Raw genomic sequence first — 19935 nt, 5'->3', positions numbered from 1 at the left:
CCTCCATGCTCCTCCCGGTTAGGTTAAGATGGCAGACTTTTGATCATCACAGCACTGCACTTCTGGACTCTGGGGCTGAAGGTAATTTTATGGACTACAGTTTTGCTCTTGATAATCATGTTCCTCTCTCTCCCCACACTAACACCATCACCGTCTCCGCACTCAATGGACAGACTTTACCCAGGATCACTCTACGGAACCCATCACTCTCACTGTGTCTGGAAACCACAGTGAGAGTATCTCATTTTTCATATTGGACTCCCCTCATGCACCTGTCGTTCTGGGCCACCCCTGGCTAGTCAAGCATAACCCCCGGATTGATTGGCAGCTTAAGTCTGTGTCTGAGTGGAGCACTAAATGTCATGAGTCATGTCTTGTGTCTGCCTATCCCTCTGTTTCTACCCCTATGTTGCAGGAGAAGGCGGTGGACCTGTGTAACGTGCCCGTAGAGTATCTCGACCTGAAGGAAGTGTTCAGTAAGTGACTGTGCGATAGAGTTACTGCCAGGTACGTCTCCGCCTTAAGGCAAATTATATTCGCTCTCTATTTTTGAGCGAGAGGCTATGGAGAAATACATTTCTGATTCTCTAGCAGCCGGGTTCATTCGACCCTCCTCTTCTCCAGCGGGGGCGGGGTTCTTTTTTGTGGGGAAGAAAGACGGATCTCTGCGACCTTGCATTGATTACCGAGGGCTGAATAATATCACGGTAAAGAATACCTATCCTTTGCCGTTGATATCTTCAGCTTTCGAGAGGTTGCAGGGAGCGTCAGTCTTCACTAAATTGGACTAAAGAAACGCATACCATTTGGTTCGCATCAGGAGGGGAGATGAATGGAAGACCGCCTTTAATACCCCCAGGGGGCACTTTGAATACTTGGTCATGCCCTTCGGTTTGTCCAACTCCCCAGGGGTCTTTCAGGCACTCGTCAATGACGTGCTGCGAGACATGGTCGATCAGTTCACATATGTCTACCTGGATGACATATTGATTTTTTCTTCATCTCTCCAGGAACATGTGCAGCACGTTCGGCGAGTGCTTCAGAGGCTGCTAGAGAATGGGCTTTTTGTTAAGGCGGAGAAATGCGCTTTTCATGCACAGTCTGTTCCTTTTTTAGGGTACATCTTGTCGGCCGAGGGAGTTCGTGTGGATCCAGAGAAAGTTAAGGCTGTGGTGGATTGGCCAACTCCAGATTCTCGCAAGGCCCTGCAGAGGTTTCTAGGCTTTGCCAATTTCTACCGGCGTTTTGTTCGCAACTTCAGCCAGCTAGCCTCGCCTCTGACCACCTTGACCTTCCCCAGAACTACGTTCAGGTGGTCAGATGCAGCGGAAGCTGCATTTGCCAAACTGAAGAGCCGCTTCGTTTCGGCCCCCATTCTTGTAACCCCTGATCCATCACGTCAGTTCGTGGTGGAGGTCGATGCGTCAGAGGTGGGGGTAGGTGCAGTCCTGTCCCAGCGTTCGGCCACGGACGACAAGATGCATCCCTGCGCGTTTTATTCCCATTGTCTGTCACCTGCTGAGTCAAATTATGATATTGGTAATCGAGAGTTGTTGGCAGTCAAATTGGCATTGGAAGAATGGCGTCATTGGTTAGAGGGGTCGGGGGTACCTTTCATAGTATGGACCGATCATAAAAACCTCGAGTATATCAGAACGGCTAAAAGATTGAACTCTAGGCAGGCTCTGTGGGCATTGTTTTTCGGACGTTTTAACTTTACTCTTTCGTACCGCCCGGGTTCAAAAAATGTCAAACCCGATTCATTATCGCGAATTTTTGACCACTCCGATCGCCCGTCTACTCCCGAGAGCATTTTTCCTGAGACGCTTATCGTCTCAACTCTCACATGGGAGGTCGAAACGAAGGTTAAATCGGCCTTAGAAGGGGTAACGCCTCCGGTCACTTGCCCACCGAGCCGTTTATTTGTGCCAGAGGAATTACGGTCCGAGGTTATTCAGTGGGGACATTGTTCTAATGTGGTTTGTCACCCAGAGGTTAATCGAACCTTACATATGGTCAAGCAACGATTTTGGTGGCCTCTCGTGGCTCGTGATGTTCGCAGTTTTGTCTTGGCTTGCTCAGTTTGTGCCATTGGTAAGACTTCTAACAGACCTCCTGATGGGCTCCTTCAACCGCTGCCGGTCCCTTCGAGACCCTGGTCCCATATCGCTCTAGATTTTGTCACCGCCCTCCCGCCCTCCCAGGGCAACATGGTAGTTTTGACCGTGGTGGACCGGTTCTCGAAGGCGGCCCATTTCATTCCCTTGCCCAAATTACCCTCAGCCAAGGAGACAGCGGTGACTGTAGTTGACCATGTCTTTCGGTTACATGGCCTCCCGACGGACGTGGTCTCCAACAGGGGACCCCAATTTGTGTCCAAATTTTGGCAAGAATTCTGTAAATTATTGGGGGCTACTGTTAGTCTCTCTTCGGGGTTCCACCCTCAGACCAATGGTCAAACTGAGAGAGCCAACCAAGATTTGGAGAGAATGTTGCGATGTATGGTCACCAGAAATCCATCCTCCTGGAGCCAACAACTCTCAATGGTGGAGTATGCCCACAATTCATTACCAGTATCATCCACGAGCCTATCACCATTTGAATGTAATTTAGGGTACCAGCCACAAATTTTTCCTAGTCTGGAATCCGAAGTCGAGGTCCCCTCTGCCCACACCTTTGTTCAGAGGTGTCATCGCACTTGGACTAGAGCCCGCGAGACTCTACTCCAGGTGGGAGCGCGCACCAAGGCCAAAGCCGATCGCCACCGGTCGAGGCCTCCCGTATACGTCGTCGGTTCTAAAGTGTGGCTTTCTACAAAGAACATTCCACTCCGATCCGTCTCGAATAAACTTGCTCCGAAATTCATTGGCCCATTTCCTGTCACCAAAATCATTAGTCCGGTGGCAGTCCACCTCAAACTCCCTCCAGTATACAGGAGGATTCATCCCGTCTTTCATGTCTCCAAAATTAAACCCGTGGTTTTTGCACGTATTAATCCGCCTACCCCGGTTCCCCCACCGCCGCGACTCGTAGACGGGGAGACCACCTATTCGGTCAATCGCATTCTGGACTCTAGGCGGAGGGGACGCGGATACCAGTACTTGGTGGACTGGGAAGGTTACGGTCCGGAGGAGAGAAGTTGGGTACCTACCAGGGACATCCTGGATCACTCCCTTATTGATGATTACAATCAACAGGTAAGGGGTTCTGGGAACGTCGTGGGACGTTCCTAGGGGAGGGGGTACTGTCACGGTTCATGGTTCTGCCGTGTTCTCTCGTCTCGTGATTTGTTGGTTTGTCATGTGATTGTGTGTGCTCGCTCAGCTGAGCTGCTAATCAGTCTGGCACAGGTGTTTTCCATTACCTTCAGCCCATATATACTCATCTCTCTCTCTCTCCCTCGTCCGATAGTTCAACTGGATGTCACAGTGTTGGGTTTGTCTTTGTGTGTGCTGGTCGTCTTCGTGGATCTCTGTCTTGCTGGATTTCGTCGTGTCTTCATTGTTTCACCAGGGATTATCCACCACGGGACTCACGCCACTTCACTGTCTGCCATCTGCCCCTGCCCCACCCAGCCGGGAGGACTACATCACCATCATTGACTGTGTTTCACTTCTGTTTCATTCTAATAAACATTCTGTTCACCTGCAATTGCTTCCTCATCTTTTCAGTACCGCCACAGCTGTCAAAAAATGCATTTATACACCAATTAAGTTTTACAATAATTTATATGCTGATTTGTTTGACATATGTCATTCTGCAGGTGTTTGTAATAATAATCAATATTATTCTATTAATGATCAATCAGGTTTAATATATGATAGTGGTCTGATGGTGAGCCTGAAGTGGTGGACTGATATCTGGAAATCTGATCTTACTGTCTGGGCTTTTGCATACAGTTTGCCCCCAACCCCCCTTCTGAACTTTGAAAATGCCATCCGCGCCCTTGAGCCTGTCCCCTCAGTCGACATGAAGTGCCATGCATTGTATCTCTTTTCCCGGCATCAAATTGGACTCGATCACCTTTCTCAGGATCTTGCACAGTCAGTGCTGACGTGTGTGAGAGCACAAAACAGGGGCCTTCCCTGAAAGACTTCCAGAGGCTCCTGGTTCATATGGCATTCTCAGCCGCATTCACATCACTGGGTCTGATGCACATGACACCGCTGCAGCACTACTGGCTTAATACTCAAGTCCAGAGATGGGCATGGTGCCAAGGTACACATCATGTGAACATCACACCTGTGTCGAACATTCAGTCCCTGGGAATAGCGAGCAAGTAGATATTGCTGTTAGCTGGTAAGCCAGAGACCTACATGCTGCATGAAAGGTAATTTTCAAAAATCCATAGTAGTGGCACTTTAAACTTAAAAATTAGGAATTAAAGTTTTAGTCTTCACAAATGAAGAAGCAGCATAGACAAGGGATAGAAGCACTGCATACACACTTGTAATCAATAAACAGCATATAAATTAAATCGGCCTTACATTAGTGAATGAAATCTGGAACCCATGAAGAGAAAACTCCTGTGAAGCTTTGAGGGTGATGATGGACCTTTTCCATCTCTCTCTCTCTCTCTCTCTCTCTCTCTCTCTCTCTCTCTCTCTTTCTCTCTCTTGCAGAGCATGCTGGGAGTGAGTGAGGCATTGTGAGTGGCGACTCTCATGCTTGAGTTTCTTTTTTCTATAACATGCAGACAGATCTCCCTGTAAAGTCTATCAGCAGTAGAATAGGAGTGTATGTGGATCACGGTGCAGGAACTCTGTCCTTCTACAGCGTCTCTGACACAATGAGCCTCATCCACACAGAACACACCACATTCACTCAGTCGCTCTATCCTGGGTTTAGGGTTTATGGATCAGTGAAACTGTATATACAGAATAGATTATAAAGAGATCGTGCCCATGATAAATCAGTAAGAGTGATATTTTATAAAGTCTCCAAAGCCACTGCAACCAAATGCCTAATGCTATCACTGTGGCTTTGGCTGTATGTAGAGACCGAGACCAGAGGCCATTGTATGATTGGCTGAGGTGCCTCACATGATCTAAGTTAGCTTTTTCCAATGGTAAGAACTACAGACCCTTGCATCTCCCAATATTAAGCCTCAATATTAAGTCAGAATAAATGTCTAATAAGTCCTCATAAAGAAAGTAATATCAGTCTGTGTGTGTCATGTTTTTACACACAGTAACGGTTCAAACCATGTCTACCAGAAGGAGCATTTTATGATGAAATGGTTCTTAACCCAATGTCAACTGAAGTTTAATGGCCTTTGTTAGTATTCAAATGTACATTAACAAATAAGCTTGTAATCATTGTATAATTTCTTATAAAATCATTTGTAAATTTTTAGGAAGTGCACGATCGTATAAATTGGAAGTTTAATGACAATTGTTAGCTTTAACTAATGATCTGTTAAGCATTTTCTTTTTTTTAATATTATTGTTTCAAAACTTGAAAAACACATACAGTACAAGAACAGGGAAATTACACATTGATAAATTCCTAAAAGGAGCAATCATAAAGATAAAACCCGAAAAAATTACAATCTGGATTTGCAAACATCAAATTATGGTGTTATCCATACAGAAAAGAAAAGTATAAAAATAAATTACATCCTTTAAGAAAAACTGTCATAATGCAACAAAAAAAATTTGGCACTCTTTTTGTTATTTATAAATCTAAGAGATGAAACAAGAGAATCAATTCAGCAAGAAAAAGGGGAAAAGACAGAGGAGATTTAAGCCTTTTTTTTAATTATTATTAAATTTTGCCTTCAATATAAGAAAGTTAACAACATATTCAACAGATAAGTGATTTGGATTTTCATAATAAAAAAATAACATCTCGAAAGTATGGGAGCTTAAGTCAACCCATAATTTGTTGGTAACACCACAATAAAAAACAAATGGGCAGCTGTTTCCTCAACAAAGCCACAAAACGAGCAAGACTCAGCAACATCAGAATATTTAGAAATAGACAAATTAACACGATACATTCAATGAAGAATATTATAATGAATATCCTTAACCATATTAGATATACAAAATTTACTTGGCAAAAGCCAGGCCTTTCTCCAATTAATATTTGTTATAAAGGAACCCCAGTAGAATTTCCCTCTTGGAGTAATCTTTCTCTTTGTTTGAAATATTTTGTGAATATGCCTGTTATTGCATTTCCGATCTAAAATATTGATACCACCCAAACATAAAGCTGAATAAACACTGTTGCCTTTACTGATTTTAAGGTGATTTCTAAGTTTCTGGGTTAAGCCTACTGGGATAGCTCTAATCAAAGTATTATATTTCTTTGGCGGAACTGGAAAGTTATGGAGATTCAGAAATTGTTCATTACTGAACCATCTAGGGAAGAATAGAAACTTATTTCTAACAGCTATATCAGCATTATTCCAGAGGAGGACTTTGTGGGGGGAGAAACCAAGGACAAAACACAATTTCCATGACAGAAGAACATTTGCCAGGAGAGAAATTACACATAAGTAAGAAAGAAAGGCCACCAAGTTGGTCAAATATCTTGGAATAAAAAACCACAATGACATTGAATTCATAAGGCATCTTCTCAACCAATTTGGTGTTCACAGTATCTGCAGAGTCCAGCAAATCAAGGCTTCTTGCTTCCGGAATTAGCAAGTACTTCTCTTTTTGGTTCGTGAGGTCTATTTTTCCAAATTAAATCCAACAATATTTTATTAATTTCCTTTATAGCTTTATCGTTGACAAATAAAGAAAGAGCAGAATGCACAAAATGAGAGATTCTCAAATGTTTGTCAATGATTTATTAATGAAAGTGTTACCAAAATCTAAATCCAAATCTAAAGCCAACCATGCAGTTTTTAAAGCAATGGAGCTTCCAAAAGGTGGTCATCCGTGTCCAAAAATAAATAAATAAATAAATAAATGTTGATCAAGGCATACAAACTGTACCTAATAGGGTAGCTTATTCGCAAGTTGATTTCTATCCACCTTTCCTTTCCTAACTTTCTGTCAGCATAATATGGTTCTGTCCTGACTGACGGTGAATGAAAACATGCCTAGTGACATTATTGTGAAAGGCCTGAAGATTATCTTGTTGATACAGGACAGAAATAAAATTCACGTCTGTGATCAACCTTAGCTGATCAAAAAGATTTTATTATTATATCAAACATGGCCCCCCTTGCCACATTCTACCACATCAATGTCGGACAGACTTTAAGTTTTTAATAGTTTTAGAATATTTTAAATCCTAATGTTAATATTTCCTGTGTCACAACCAAAATATATTAACACCATCTCTTTAAATTTTGAGGAAATTATTTGAAATGTTTAGGTCATTTTATTCTCCTGAAACAGATTCTATTAAATGGCTACTACATTAAGTCAATTTGCTTTGTGAAAGAAATGGCAAATGTGTCAACCCTGTATCGTATGACATTCAAAATACTTAAATATGAATCTTGAATCAAAAAGCATTATAAAAAATAACATTGTTTTGTGTTTGCTTTAATAAATGTATTTGATTCAGGGTCTCTCACTACTGTCAGATGTGTGAACTCTGTCAGATCAGAATATTTTAATAATATTTTATTATGATATTTTATATTTGTTGAGGAAGTATTGGTCACATGTGAATCTGTGAATTGGTCAAATCTGTTTGCTAACATGATAATGTGTATTAAAATGTTAAAAACATATTGATTGCAAATAAGTGATAGCAAGGTAAAAAACTAATTTTGATTAAAAAAAAAGAAAAGTTGAGAAGGTGCATCGAAGTGTAGCTCAGTAGCTTAGTAAACTTACTGTAATATATAAAAATGTAGTTTTTACTTTTTCAATATTTCAGCCTGTTTTGTCCCTCTTCTTGACAATCAGTGCTATCTGATCAATATAGTGGAATAAAACAACACATAGTCTTTTCACTGCAACTTCAAAGAAGGCTAGATAATAAAGTAAAACAGAATTAGTTCATCAGCTGTACTTTAGTACACTTCAACTGTAGCTGTACTACAGTGCAGGGCCGTGCAGAGACCTTTAAAAGGGCAGGTGCTTAAAGTATAAAAAGGGCACCTTGAACAAGGCATTTAAGAGCCCCTCGGGTCCATCACCTCATTGTAGGCATCCAGTTACTAAAATGTCATTAATAAGACAAATAATGCATTATTCAAAGTTTTGATTGCATTTATGTTTAGTTCAGGACTCAAACAATAGAATTAGTAATATTTTTATCACTATAAAAGGGGCTCACTAAATAGGGCTGTGCTCAAAACATCAGTACAGCAATACTGTACTGTATATTGTGACACATTCCTTGCTGATACACGTATGATCACAGAGGCTTCTAGCAGCCAATGAGAAAGAAATGGAACATAAAAGACCATTTTAATGTTTAAAAGATTAAACATATTTTCTTTGGACCTATTCATTTTGATTAGAAATTGTTGTGTATTAAATTGTCAAACCTAAAGATTTTCTTCTCTCTGTTAAACACAATAATAAAGAACAGCTGTTATATTAAAACCTGTGTGGTCACTATTGAAAATATATGTTGCCCCTGATGTATTGTATTGAAAGATTGTAGACGGTAGGATATTAAGGCATAAAATGGCATGATTTATAATTCAGATACAGGTTCACACAAAAACAAAATATCTTATACACCTTTATACCATTAAAAGGATACATCGAGCTTATTATTTATTATATTTTATTTAAAACATAAATATTACTGTCTTAATTGTTTAGATTTTTAGAAGGCACATTAACATCTTTCACATTTACAACTCTATGTGTTTGCTGCATAAAAACTAGGTCGATAATTGCAATAATTTGACCATAAAGAGCTGAAAAATGTGGAAATAAATTAATTCTCTGTCACAAGGGGGCGCTTTAGGAGCGCTGAAATACTACGGTTTCCATGGGAACGGCTGAACACAAAGCAGCAGCATTAACGCTGTTTTATCATATGTGTAATGAAAATGCCAACGACACGTTTCTGAGGACAGTCGGTCTCCTTCAGATACATTCATATCAAGACATCAGTGCCGCGTTTTGACTTTGAAAAGTGCAGCGTGCATATTTAATCAATGACATCATTGCCTTGCTTCTGAAGTTTAATCCAGCCCTATACGCCTTATTCAGCCCGCTGCCATTTTGAATCGAAAACGAGGCTGTGAGGGATAGTAGTCCAGCAGCGCCCACTGTGGTGCATTGTTGCGTACCGGGATGTAGATCGTATAGCCGTAAAATAATAGGTCATTTCACATTTTTCCACAGGACAAAGAGCTCCAGAAAACGTGGATTGTTCGACAGGACATATAACCTAACTTTCAGGTAACAATATTGCATTTTTTTGAGAAAATGACTGTGGAAAGACTGCTAATTTCTAATGGGAGCATGTTTATCTTCCTTTAAACGCTTACACAGAGTTTTTCAAATGATGTTATATAGATTAAAATGCTTAATGGTTTGTGTTAAGAGTCTGCAGCTAGGTCATAAGCGTCTTCCCGACCTTTATTATGAAATTACGATAAACATGACATTTTCCTTGTCTAAAGCAAGACAGAAACAAAAAAAATTATGTTCTGAATATCATTTTGCGATTTTAAAAGGGGTTGACATCAAACACTTCATGGCAAACTAATAAATAAATGTTATCTTTTGATCGCTTTGCATAAAAATAAACTTTCAACCCACTGTTTTTTGTATGACTTAACATGTTGTCTGAAAGAGGCTTACGATCTAACTGCAGGCTCTTAACACAAACTATTAAACATGTTAATCTTTAAAACATCATTTAAAAAGAATATCTTTTTCATTTACGATCGCAAGGTTTTCTTTTCGTGAGGTCTTTGAGTCCAGGTAAACACAGACGGAGCTGAACCCTCCTCAAGCGTCCTAATTCCAGTCAGTGTTTTTGAAAAACAATCCTGAGTAAAATGTTGAGCACTTTTGTGTTCTTTGTAATCTATACAAAATGGAGATATTTAGTTTAGTTGTTGTTGTAGTACATAACATGTTAGCTCTGCGTAAACGTTTAAAGGAAGATAAACATGCTCGCATTATAAATTAGCAATTAGCCAGCCGGCTAGTTTCCACAGTCATTTTCTTAAATGCAATATTGTTACCTGAAAGTGAGGTTATATGTCCTGTCGATCAATCCACGTTTTCTGGAGCTCTTTTTCCTGTGGAAAAATGTGAAATGACCTATTATTTTACGGCTATACGATCTACATCCCGGTATGCAACAATGCGCCACAGTGGCCGCTGCTGGACTGCTATCCCTCACAGCCTCGTTTTCGATTCAAAATGGCAGCGGGCTGAATAAGGCGTATTGCGATTCTCGTCTTTCCGTCTCCAAATGTAAGACCAACTAAATTATGATTGTCTTTTCTTATACTATTTAACATATATAAAACTTTTTATGGCCTTAAATTTGATACAACTAAATTGAGGAGTTTTTTAAGGACCTGCAGGAGCCCTCTCCTTTACATTATTTACGATTTTTTTACATGCTGACATTATCGGCAGCTATTTCAGAACAGACTACACATGCACAAACTATAAAAAAGTATAAATACTCGTGCATAATCTCTTTTCTTCACGTCATTCTTATAAAAATAAGTAACGTTAAATCTGGTGAAAACACCACTTACCAGCAGCCACACCCTTGGCGCTATATCCTCCTGAGACCCAAAGAAAAAAAGTGCCTCTTTTTTGTTGTTTTTTTGTGATTTCCTACATCCTTTGGGTTTAAAAAAAATTCTACAATTTAGAGTTTTTACGTTTTGTTTTTATTTTTAATTTTACAGCATGTCCACTGTAGTGGACCACAGGACCATTTTAGTTCGAAACGACAGCCAAACTCAGACAACAAAACTGTACAGAATATGGCTGTAAAGGGATATTAATCCAACATTTATGTAACAAAAACAAAACAACTGAAATCAAGCATTTTCCATAACTTGCAATGAGTCTGTTACGGCGCTGTGCAGGAATTTTGGCCCACTCATCTTGGCAGAATTGTTGTAATTCAGCCACATTGGAGGGTTTTCGAGCATGGACCGCCTTTTTAAGGTCATGCTGTGGGCATCTCAATAGGATTCAGGTCAGGACTTTGACTAGGCCACTCCAAAGTCTTCATTTTGTTTTTCTTCAACCATTCAGAAGTGCATTGTCCTTCTGCAGAACCACAGAGTGCGGCATCTTTCCTGTTCTTCCCTTTCTGTCTCTGTGTCTGTTTCAGTCTGCTCATCTGAGTCTCCTGCAATTTCTTCCTCTTCTTCAACATCTTCTTGTATGTTACATTCAAATTTATCCTCATCTGACAGCTCTAAGTCAGAGTCTCCCTCAACTATCTTATAAAAATCCTCTCTGCTTCAGTTCGGCCTCCTACAACATGCAGTCATTAATTACATTAAGATGGTCCTGATGTCCACTATAGTTGACATTTAAATATTTATATTTTGAAACATAAACAATTTAACAGCTTTGAAAGCTAAATGTATTGTTACTGACACTTTAATAAACAAATATATATGTGATAATAATAGTAAAAAACATGTAAAAAAGCTAAATTTTACATATCTCTGTCCTTCCTATAAAATGTGCTCATTTGCATGTCGGCCATTTTGGATTCAGTGTAAGAAGTGGTTCCTAGCATGCCAGCCAATCAAATGACATATCACTAGAAAGCCCAGGATGTCCTCTGCACAGTACAACAGGACTTGACAGAGTAGCTCAAAAAATTCAAAGAAAATTCATGAAAACACAAGGTCCACTACAGAGGACATAAGTCAATGGGCGGGGTCTCAGGAGGATAAACATAGATATATATTATAAACATGATCGGATCGACCTGAACTTCCGGGTGGGGTCGTCACGTGAAAGGTGAAAAAAGGCGCTTCAAAACTCCTGACCTGATATTTAGATATACTATTCTTCAATAAATATATGAAGCTGTGCTCAAACAGGAATATATATTATAAAAAAAAAAAAAGCACCCCAGAAAAAAGGGCACTTTCTCTCCAGGAATAAAAAGGGCAGGTGCTTAAGCCCCCTTTGTGCACGTGCCTGCTGCAGTGTAATCCACACTAAAAAAATGTGTTTACAGTAGTGTTGTTTTTGGCGGCCTGTTTTAATTTTAGTTTTAGTCTAGTCTTTGTGTGAAGCTGTCATTTTAGTTTTTAGTAGTTTTAGTCACGTTCATACTCTTATTTAGTCTAGTCAAGAATTAGTATAGTCAGAATTATCCATGACTATTTTCGTATAGTTTTAGTCGAGGAAAACTGATTATATTAATTCTAGTTTTAGTCAATGAAAATTTAATTTTAGTCTCTTTTCAGTAATGCAACTCTATTTAACCCAGTCACTATAGTATAGGTACCTAGTAGTAGCCTATACACGGAAGATTTATTTTACCAACCAGACATGTTAGAAATAAACACATAAATAAAATAAAGTAAATAAATAATAAGGTAAAACAGAATTAGCTAAAGTTCAGTAGCTGTACTGCAGTGTAACAGCATTTAACTCCTACAGTTTTTCATTGTGAAGTACAGCAGCTCAATGTAGTAAAACATGGTAAAATAAAACAAATGTGTGTACTCACTTCAATATACGTTCTAACTGAGTCCACTGGTGAATTAAATAATATATGCAGTTATTTGAGAAATAGTTTAATGCACTGTGTGACTATTATAGTCACTGACCTATAGCTAGGAGAGGCAGGCTGTGTTAAAAAAAACCCAGATGCTGACTCTGTCCCAAATGAACTGCAAAAAAAATGCTTTTCTTACTTAAACTTTTTGTCTTGTTTTCAGCCAAAATATCTAAAAATACTTAAATCGAAAATAAATTATTCTTAAATCAAGTAAAACACGTCAAAATTAAGTGAGTTTTTGCTTGAAACAAGCTAAATAATCTGTCAATGGGGTAAGAAAAATAATCTTGTTTTTTGTTTGTAATAAGATTTTTTCTTACCCCATTGACAGATTATTTAGCTTGTTTCAAGCAAAAACTCACTTAATTTTGTCGTGTTTTTAATGAAAACAAGAAAATAATTTTTACTTGTCTAGGCAATCCTTCTTGATTTAAGAATTTTTAGGTATGTTGGCTGGAAACAAGACAAAAAATCGAAGTAAGAAAAGCATTTTGTTTCAGTGTGGCACCCTAAACCCTCACTGTCTTCCTCTGAGTCCACATTTCCTGATGTAATTCCGCTTCGACTGTAGTCTGCTGTGTGGCTCGCAGGCTTGCGGTTTCAGAATAAGTCAAGCGCGCATAGGGTCTGCTGGACATAACGGACAAAAGTAACTTTTAAATTTTGTAATTTTACTTTTACTTAAGTACGTTTTGATTCAAGTATTGTACTTAACTACATTTTAAATATTATCCGTTACTGAGTAAAAAAAATTCAATTCATTTAAAAAAAATGTGCGTGGAGGGAAGGAGGGGATCGCGCAGACGCGCACCGGAAACTACTGATTGCTTGATGAGCGGCAGAAGCAGCGCGCTAACCAGGGCCGGCTGCTGGCATAAACGGTCTATGCGGTTGTTTAGGGCCACAACCGCTAGAGGGGGGGCCACACGATCAGTGTGTGACTGGATTTTTGACCTTCTCTTTATTTTAATATATACTACAATCGCGGAAATATATCAGTTTAATCAGACGTATCAGTACAGGGGTGAAAAAAAAAACTAGTAAAGTAAATAAGTAAGTTTGTGACCGCTCCGGCGCTCCCTCCTCCGTGCGTAACCATGGCAACAACGCAGCCGGCGCAGCGGTCAGTAACCGCGGCATTGTGGGTATCGTTATTTCGCAAATTAACAACACAAGAGATGGCTTCTAAAAGAAAATTCCCGAGTGGTGCCGAAGGACGAAAAAAAAAAAGAAAAATTGAAACGGAAAGAAGATCACAAGATAAAGGTATGTTATAATGTGACTGGTCCATTTCATTTCACTCAGATTAAATAATCCGCCGTTTTTCTTGCTAGCATGCTGCGTGCTAACAAGAAAAACGGCACACAGCGTTGCAGTGAGTTATTCTAAAAAAATAGCATAATGAGAGCACTTTCATGTCTTATCCGACACATTGCAACACAGCAGGGGGTTATTTAATTAAATAATAAGATAGCTGGTAAACTAGTCGGGCTCTCTGGCTGCATGTCACGTCAGAGAAATGTGAAAAGTATTTTAGGTTTAATGGGTGTTCATTTGTCATTGCCTTTATTTATAGACCTTGTTATATGCAAGTTCATTGCTTTTATAGTGTAAATTTGTTGACTTAATTATTTATCATTTTGAATATTTTCCACTTATTAATCATTGCTATTTGTCAAAATATTTTAGTTTTTATTGGTGTTCATTTGTCATTGTTTTTACTTAAAAGCTTTGTTACATGCAAGTTATTTGCTTTTATAGTTTAAATATGTTGATTTTGTGATTTTGTTGATTTTGACTATTTCTTATTATTTGCAGTGCTTTCAAAATTTGAGATATATTTCAATATAATGAGACATTGTTTTAAAATAAAGTAATATAGTTGTTGTTAATTCAAGTGCATGTGTGTTCATTCAGTTACGAGCAGTGGTGTTATTTGGTGGTTGCCCTGTGAGTGTTTTGGGGCCACACACAAAATCTTGCTTAGGGCCACCAAAATCCTAGGGCCGGCCCTGGCGCTAACTCAAGAAAGATGGAGACGGACAAGGCACAGTTAGGCAGAGTTACATCTCTCGGCTGCATGCATGAAACAATCCGTCGCGCTAAAAGGTAATAACAAACTTGCGCGTGCCTAACAGTCGTGTTTATCAGAGTCGTACATTAGACACGCATAAGTCCACTATTGATTCACAAACTATGCGCGTTCTCGGGGCTCTTATCCCTATCATATTTTTGCGTGAAATTTCAAAACATTTGCCTAGTTGTCCAAATTATTGTTCTGTGAGTGTTTTATAATGGATGCTCACCCATAGACAAGGAGTGAGGCTCTGTGTTTATGAGGCACACACTGACAGCTCTGATCCTGTCTTTGTCAAACCTTCACGTCGATGTGTTTCAACAGATTTAGAATGTATTTGCTGTAGTTTGAATTCGTATGTTAATTTTTTAATGGATACAAACAGTAGATATTCAGTCAGTCAAGTTCAAAGGGATAGGTTTAGTGGTCTTTTGGCATCTCCCTGTTGTCCTGTTTGGTAAGGCATGTTCACTTATTTAAGAAAAAGTACTCTGAAGTTGTAAAGAATGTCTGAAGTAATGAATTCAGGCGCTTTAAATCTGTATATCTAATTTTAAAAAGTTAGAATTTAACAGAGGTTTTCTTTAAAGGTTATAAGGTATATCTAAAGTTTTAATTTAAAGTTTGTTTGAATTTTGAGTTTTTTTTTATAACATGCAGTAGAAGAATAATAAGGTTTTGGTTTTGGTTAATAAAAAAGATTTAAAAATAAATACTTTTCTCTTTATTGTGGAAGTAAATAAATAAATAAGATAATAATTAGGGATGCACCTATCCACATTTTTTCACTTCCGATCCGATTCCTATACCTGAATTTGGATATCTGCCGATACCGATACTATTCCGATACCAGAGCCAATTTGCTTTAATATCACTATGATTATTATCATTATTGTTGATTTTATGAGGCTGTAATAAACTTCTCTACAAGCAAGTCTATGTATGTCCCAAAAAGCAACTTGAGGTAAGTATGAGGTTAGAAAACGGCAGAAATCCCATCCTGAAAACAAATATGCAACTTTAAGGGTTTAAATGGATATTTATTTAAATTTCAAGACAGGATTACTAGATACTAGTGCAATATACACCATCAAAGTAACAAACCCTGTCATATGAATTAAACAGCACAGATATAAATCACCATAGGCAGCAACACAGTTTTAAAGTGTCAAACATGAAATAAAAGGGTAAACTTCCATACTACTACTCTCTAAATAAAACAAAGGGCTGCTTCATCCGATCAACACAAATTAAGTACACTAACTCTTGTAGCATAAAAAAAGGCATGCTTTGCTTTGCTTTTTGAATGATTCCAAAAGTGATTCTTGGTGGCTCTTCTCTTCTTTCTCCCCCCTGGTTAAAAAGCCCTTGTGCTCTCTCGATTGGTGCTTTTTCAGGTGTTTAATTACATTTGTAGTGTTGAACGGCGCGACGGACGTTCCAGCTCTCCGAACAATGGCTTTGCATTTGCAAACATTGCGCGTTGCTGTCTTACACCATTTATCCGTTATTTTAATTTCAAATCCAAACGTGCTTTTTTAGCATTGTGTCCTCTTTTATTACAGTACAGTAATACAATCGTTTTTAGACATATTCACAATTAAACTCAATAAGTTAAATGTATTATTCAATGCAATTGACTTCTAGATTTATATATTAAGTTGCTAAAGCAAGTTGCAACACATTTCAACATACAGTATTCACCACTAATAAGCTACTAAATATATTGTAGTAGCCTAAAACTTTTGTGCAGCTGCTCTGCAACAATCTGTATTGTAAAAAGCGCTATACAAATAAACTTGAATTGAATTGAATTGAATTTAAACAGCATAGGTATAGCTTCCTTTTCTTATTAAAATTTGCCTATCACAAATATTTTAAATTAAAACTTCACAGACAGAAACAGAACTTTTCTACCTGGACAAGTGCATTATGTTGCCTTGCTTATTTAAAAGTGCACTTTTCCTAATTTTAAACTTAGCCAAAAAGCCACGAGTTGACTGTAAAACACATTAGACTTATGATTTATGGGGTAATCACCACATTTCCGTGTCAATACATGTTCCCTTTTACAGCTAACAATGCGCTGTCACTTTAATTCAGGGCTACAGCACAGCAAAAAATAGACTCGCTTCTGGAACGCACCGCCGAACAGCAACTGCGTGCAGTGTGAACGCTCTGATCCGTTAACATGGGTGCGAAAACCCCCCCAAAAAACGCAATGTATACGCACTGCAGACGAAGTATGTGTGAAACAGGCGTTACTTTGCCGCGTTTCGACCGTAAAATATTTCCACACATCGGACATGTTGTATGGCGCTCAATGCTAAACTGCTACCTGCAAACTGCAGAGGATTTCCTGAAAGGAGGCGTGTCATCTCTCTCAATGTCTCATTGGAGCACAGACACGTCACCTAGCCCGGGATCACTTGTGAAGTCATTTCAGCAGACAGCATTGTAGACATAACTCTGGATCGAAAATTTCCCCAGGTTGGATCGGAAATTTCCAATCTGGATCGGAAATTTCCAATTTATTTTAGTTGTTGATGTCCTTAAGAATATATATTTGCGGTATAAGTGCCAAAATCCATCTCAATATATTTTTACAGCTCCTATTCATGAGCCTCTCTTCTGATTGGCCTGTTGTTTTCTGAGTGACGCACAGCCAAGCCAACCACAGCGACAGCGCAGCCGCCTCCACGTCCGGAACAGACAGCGCAGCCGCCTCCGCGTCAGGAACAGAGAGCGCAGTCGCCTCCTCGTCAGGAACAGTTCTGGACGTGGAGGCGACTGCGCTCTCTGTTCCTGACGAGGAGGCGGCTGCGCTCTCTGTTCCTGACGCGGAGGCGGCTGCGCTCTCTGTCTGACGCGGAGGCGGCTTCCTGACGAGGAGGCGGCTGCGCTCTCTGTTCCTGACGAGGAGGCGGCTGCGCTCTCTGTTCCTGACGCGGAGGCGGCTGCGCTCTCTGTTCCTGACGAGGAGGCGGCTGCGCTGTCTGTTCCTGACGCGGAGGCGACTGCGCTCTCTGTTCCGGACGCGGAGGCAATCGCGATCTCTGTTCCTGACGCGGAGGCGACTGCGCTCTCTGTTCCTGACGAGGAGGCGGCTGCGCTCTCTGTTCCTGACGCGGAGGCGGCTGCGCTCTCTGTTCCTGACGCGGAGGCAATCGCGATCTCTGTTCCTGACGCGGAGGCGACTGCGCTCTCTGTTCCTGACGAGGAGGCGGCTGCGCTCTCTGTTCCTGACGCGGAGGCAATCGCGATCTCTGTTCCTGACGCGGAGGCGACTGCGCTCTCTGTTCCTGACGAGGAGGCGGCTGCGCTCTCTGTTCCTGACGCGGAGGCGGCTGCGCTCTCTGTTCCTGACGAGGAGGCGGCTGCGCTGTCTGTTCCTGACGCGGAGGCGACTGCGCTCTCTGTTCCGGACGCGGAGGCAATCGCGATCTCTGTTCCTGACGCGGAGGCGACTGCGCTCTCTGTTCCTGACGAGGAGGCGGCTGCGCTCTCTGTTCCTGACGCGGAGGCGGCTGCGCTCTCTGTTCCTGACGCGGAGGCAATCGCGCTCTCTGTTCCTGACGAGGAGGCGGCTGCGCTCTCTGTTCCTGACGCGGAGGCGGCTGCGCTCTCTGTTCCTGACGCGGAGGCAATCGCGATCTCTGTTCCTGACGCGGAGGCGACTGCGCTCTCTGTTCCTGACGAGGAGGCGGCTGCGCTCTCTGTTCCTGACGCGGAGGCAATCGCGATCTCTGTTCCTGACGCGGAGGCGACTGCGCTCTCTGTTCCTGACGAGGAGGCGGCTGCGCTCTCTGTTCCTGACGCGGAGGCGGCTGCGCTCTCTGTTCCTGACGAGGAGGCGGCTGCGCTGTCTGTTCCTGACGCGGAGGCGACTGCGCTCTCTGTTCCGGACGCGGAGGCAATCGCGATCTCTGTTCCTGACGCGGCTGTGAACGCGCTCTCTGTTCAGGACGCGGCCATGACCGCTATCTCTACGCCTGACGTGGAGGCGACTGCGCTCTCTGTTCCTGACGCGGCGGTGACTGCGCTGCACGGACCTGGCCCGCCGTCCCTCCCCCTGAGTTGCCTTCCTCCGTGCCTCCTCCCTCCAGACTTTGGGAACGTCTGGGAGTCGTTCCGTAGGGAGAGGGTACTGTCATGATCGGGGCTGTGGGTCTTCCCTTAGCCTCTCGAGGTCGCTGTTCCCCTTGCACTGTACTCCCCTGATTGTTCACGTCTGTCTTGTAATTAGCACTGATTTCACTCACAGCTGTTCACTATCTGGTCTATAAGAACTCTCACTTCTCACTCCTGCTTCAGGTCTGCATTGTCTTTTGTCTTGCATGTACTTTTGTGTTCCTGACCTTGGCCTTAGATCTTGTTTCATGTTTTGTTCAGTTTATGTTTCAGTTTATGTTTAGTTTGCCGTGTTGGCCTTTTTGTTGGTTTTGTTATTATTTTCATTAAATATTATCTTCCCCTGCATTTGGACTCAGACCTCCCTTCTTACCCGTGACAATGGGTTGTGTGTAAAGCATGCACAGATTCCGGAAAACAAGTGTAAATGAACCAAATTAAACAATTCCCAAACAAATCATGGGACACATTATCCGTGTATTTACCAGAACGGCTGTGTGAAAAAGGCTGAAGTTGACGTGCCACTGGTCTCTTATATTAACATTGTTCTGAAGCCTGTGCAATGATGTAGTTTCAACATCTATCGACTGAACAGGGTTTTCTCCACTTGTTTCAGTGTTGTTGTTGCTTCGCAATGGAATGGACATGATGTTGTCTTTGGGTTTGACAAAAGGAGGGTGGGGCGGTGGTTGGTGCTCGGGGTGGTGACTGAGTAGATCGGACGTCACATTTTTACGGAAGTCACAGCGGCTTGTGAAAAGGAACAGCTACTTTATGCAGGCTGTGTGCAGTTTACTGTGGATTGACTGTTTTGAAACTTATGTGGTAGTTACATAGCCCCTAGACCTCGGTTATCATGAAAAAAGCCAGGAAATTTCGATTTTGACAATATGGGACCTTTAATATTTTATTGTATCTTATTTATTTGTTTTTATTGCACTTTAATTCGTAAAGTTGTTTCCTCAATTAAAAGCAACCAGGTTGAGATTTATATCCCATTGTCTTTTTTGAATAACAATAGAATTCCCCACCCACCCCTGCTGTTAAAAATAAAAAAATAAAAAAAT

The 19935-nt window shown here is 40.9% G+C and overlaps 1 protein-coding gene across 1 annotated transcript in view; it reads left to right on the top strand.

Annotated features, from left to right (window-relative positions):
* LOC141332939 (uncharacterized) overlaps positions 1–19935 on the top strand; it is a 145629-nt gene that overhangs the window by 969 nt on the left and 124725 nt on the right. The window contains exons 3-5 of the mRNA XM_073837898.1: positions 23–230; positions 416–476; positions 4033–4279. Coding sequence (XP_073693999.1) covers positions 23–230; positions 416–476; positions 4033–4279 — 516 coding nt within the window. The remainder of the gene's footprint in view (positions 1–22; positions 231–415; positions 477–4032; positions 4280–19935) is intronic.

Source organism: Garra rufa, chromosome 4 (assembly GCF_049309525.1).
Source record: "Garra rufa chromosome 4, GarRuf1.0, whole genome shotgun sequence".
Taxonomy (NCBI): Eukaryota; Metazoa; Chordata; class Actinopteri; order Cypriniformes; family Cyprinidae; genus Garra; species Garra rufa.
This window is presented reverse-complemented; position numbering and strand designations above follow the sequence as displayed.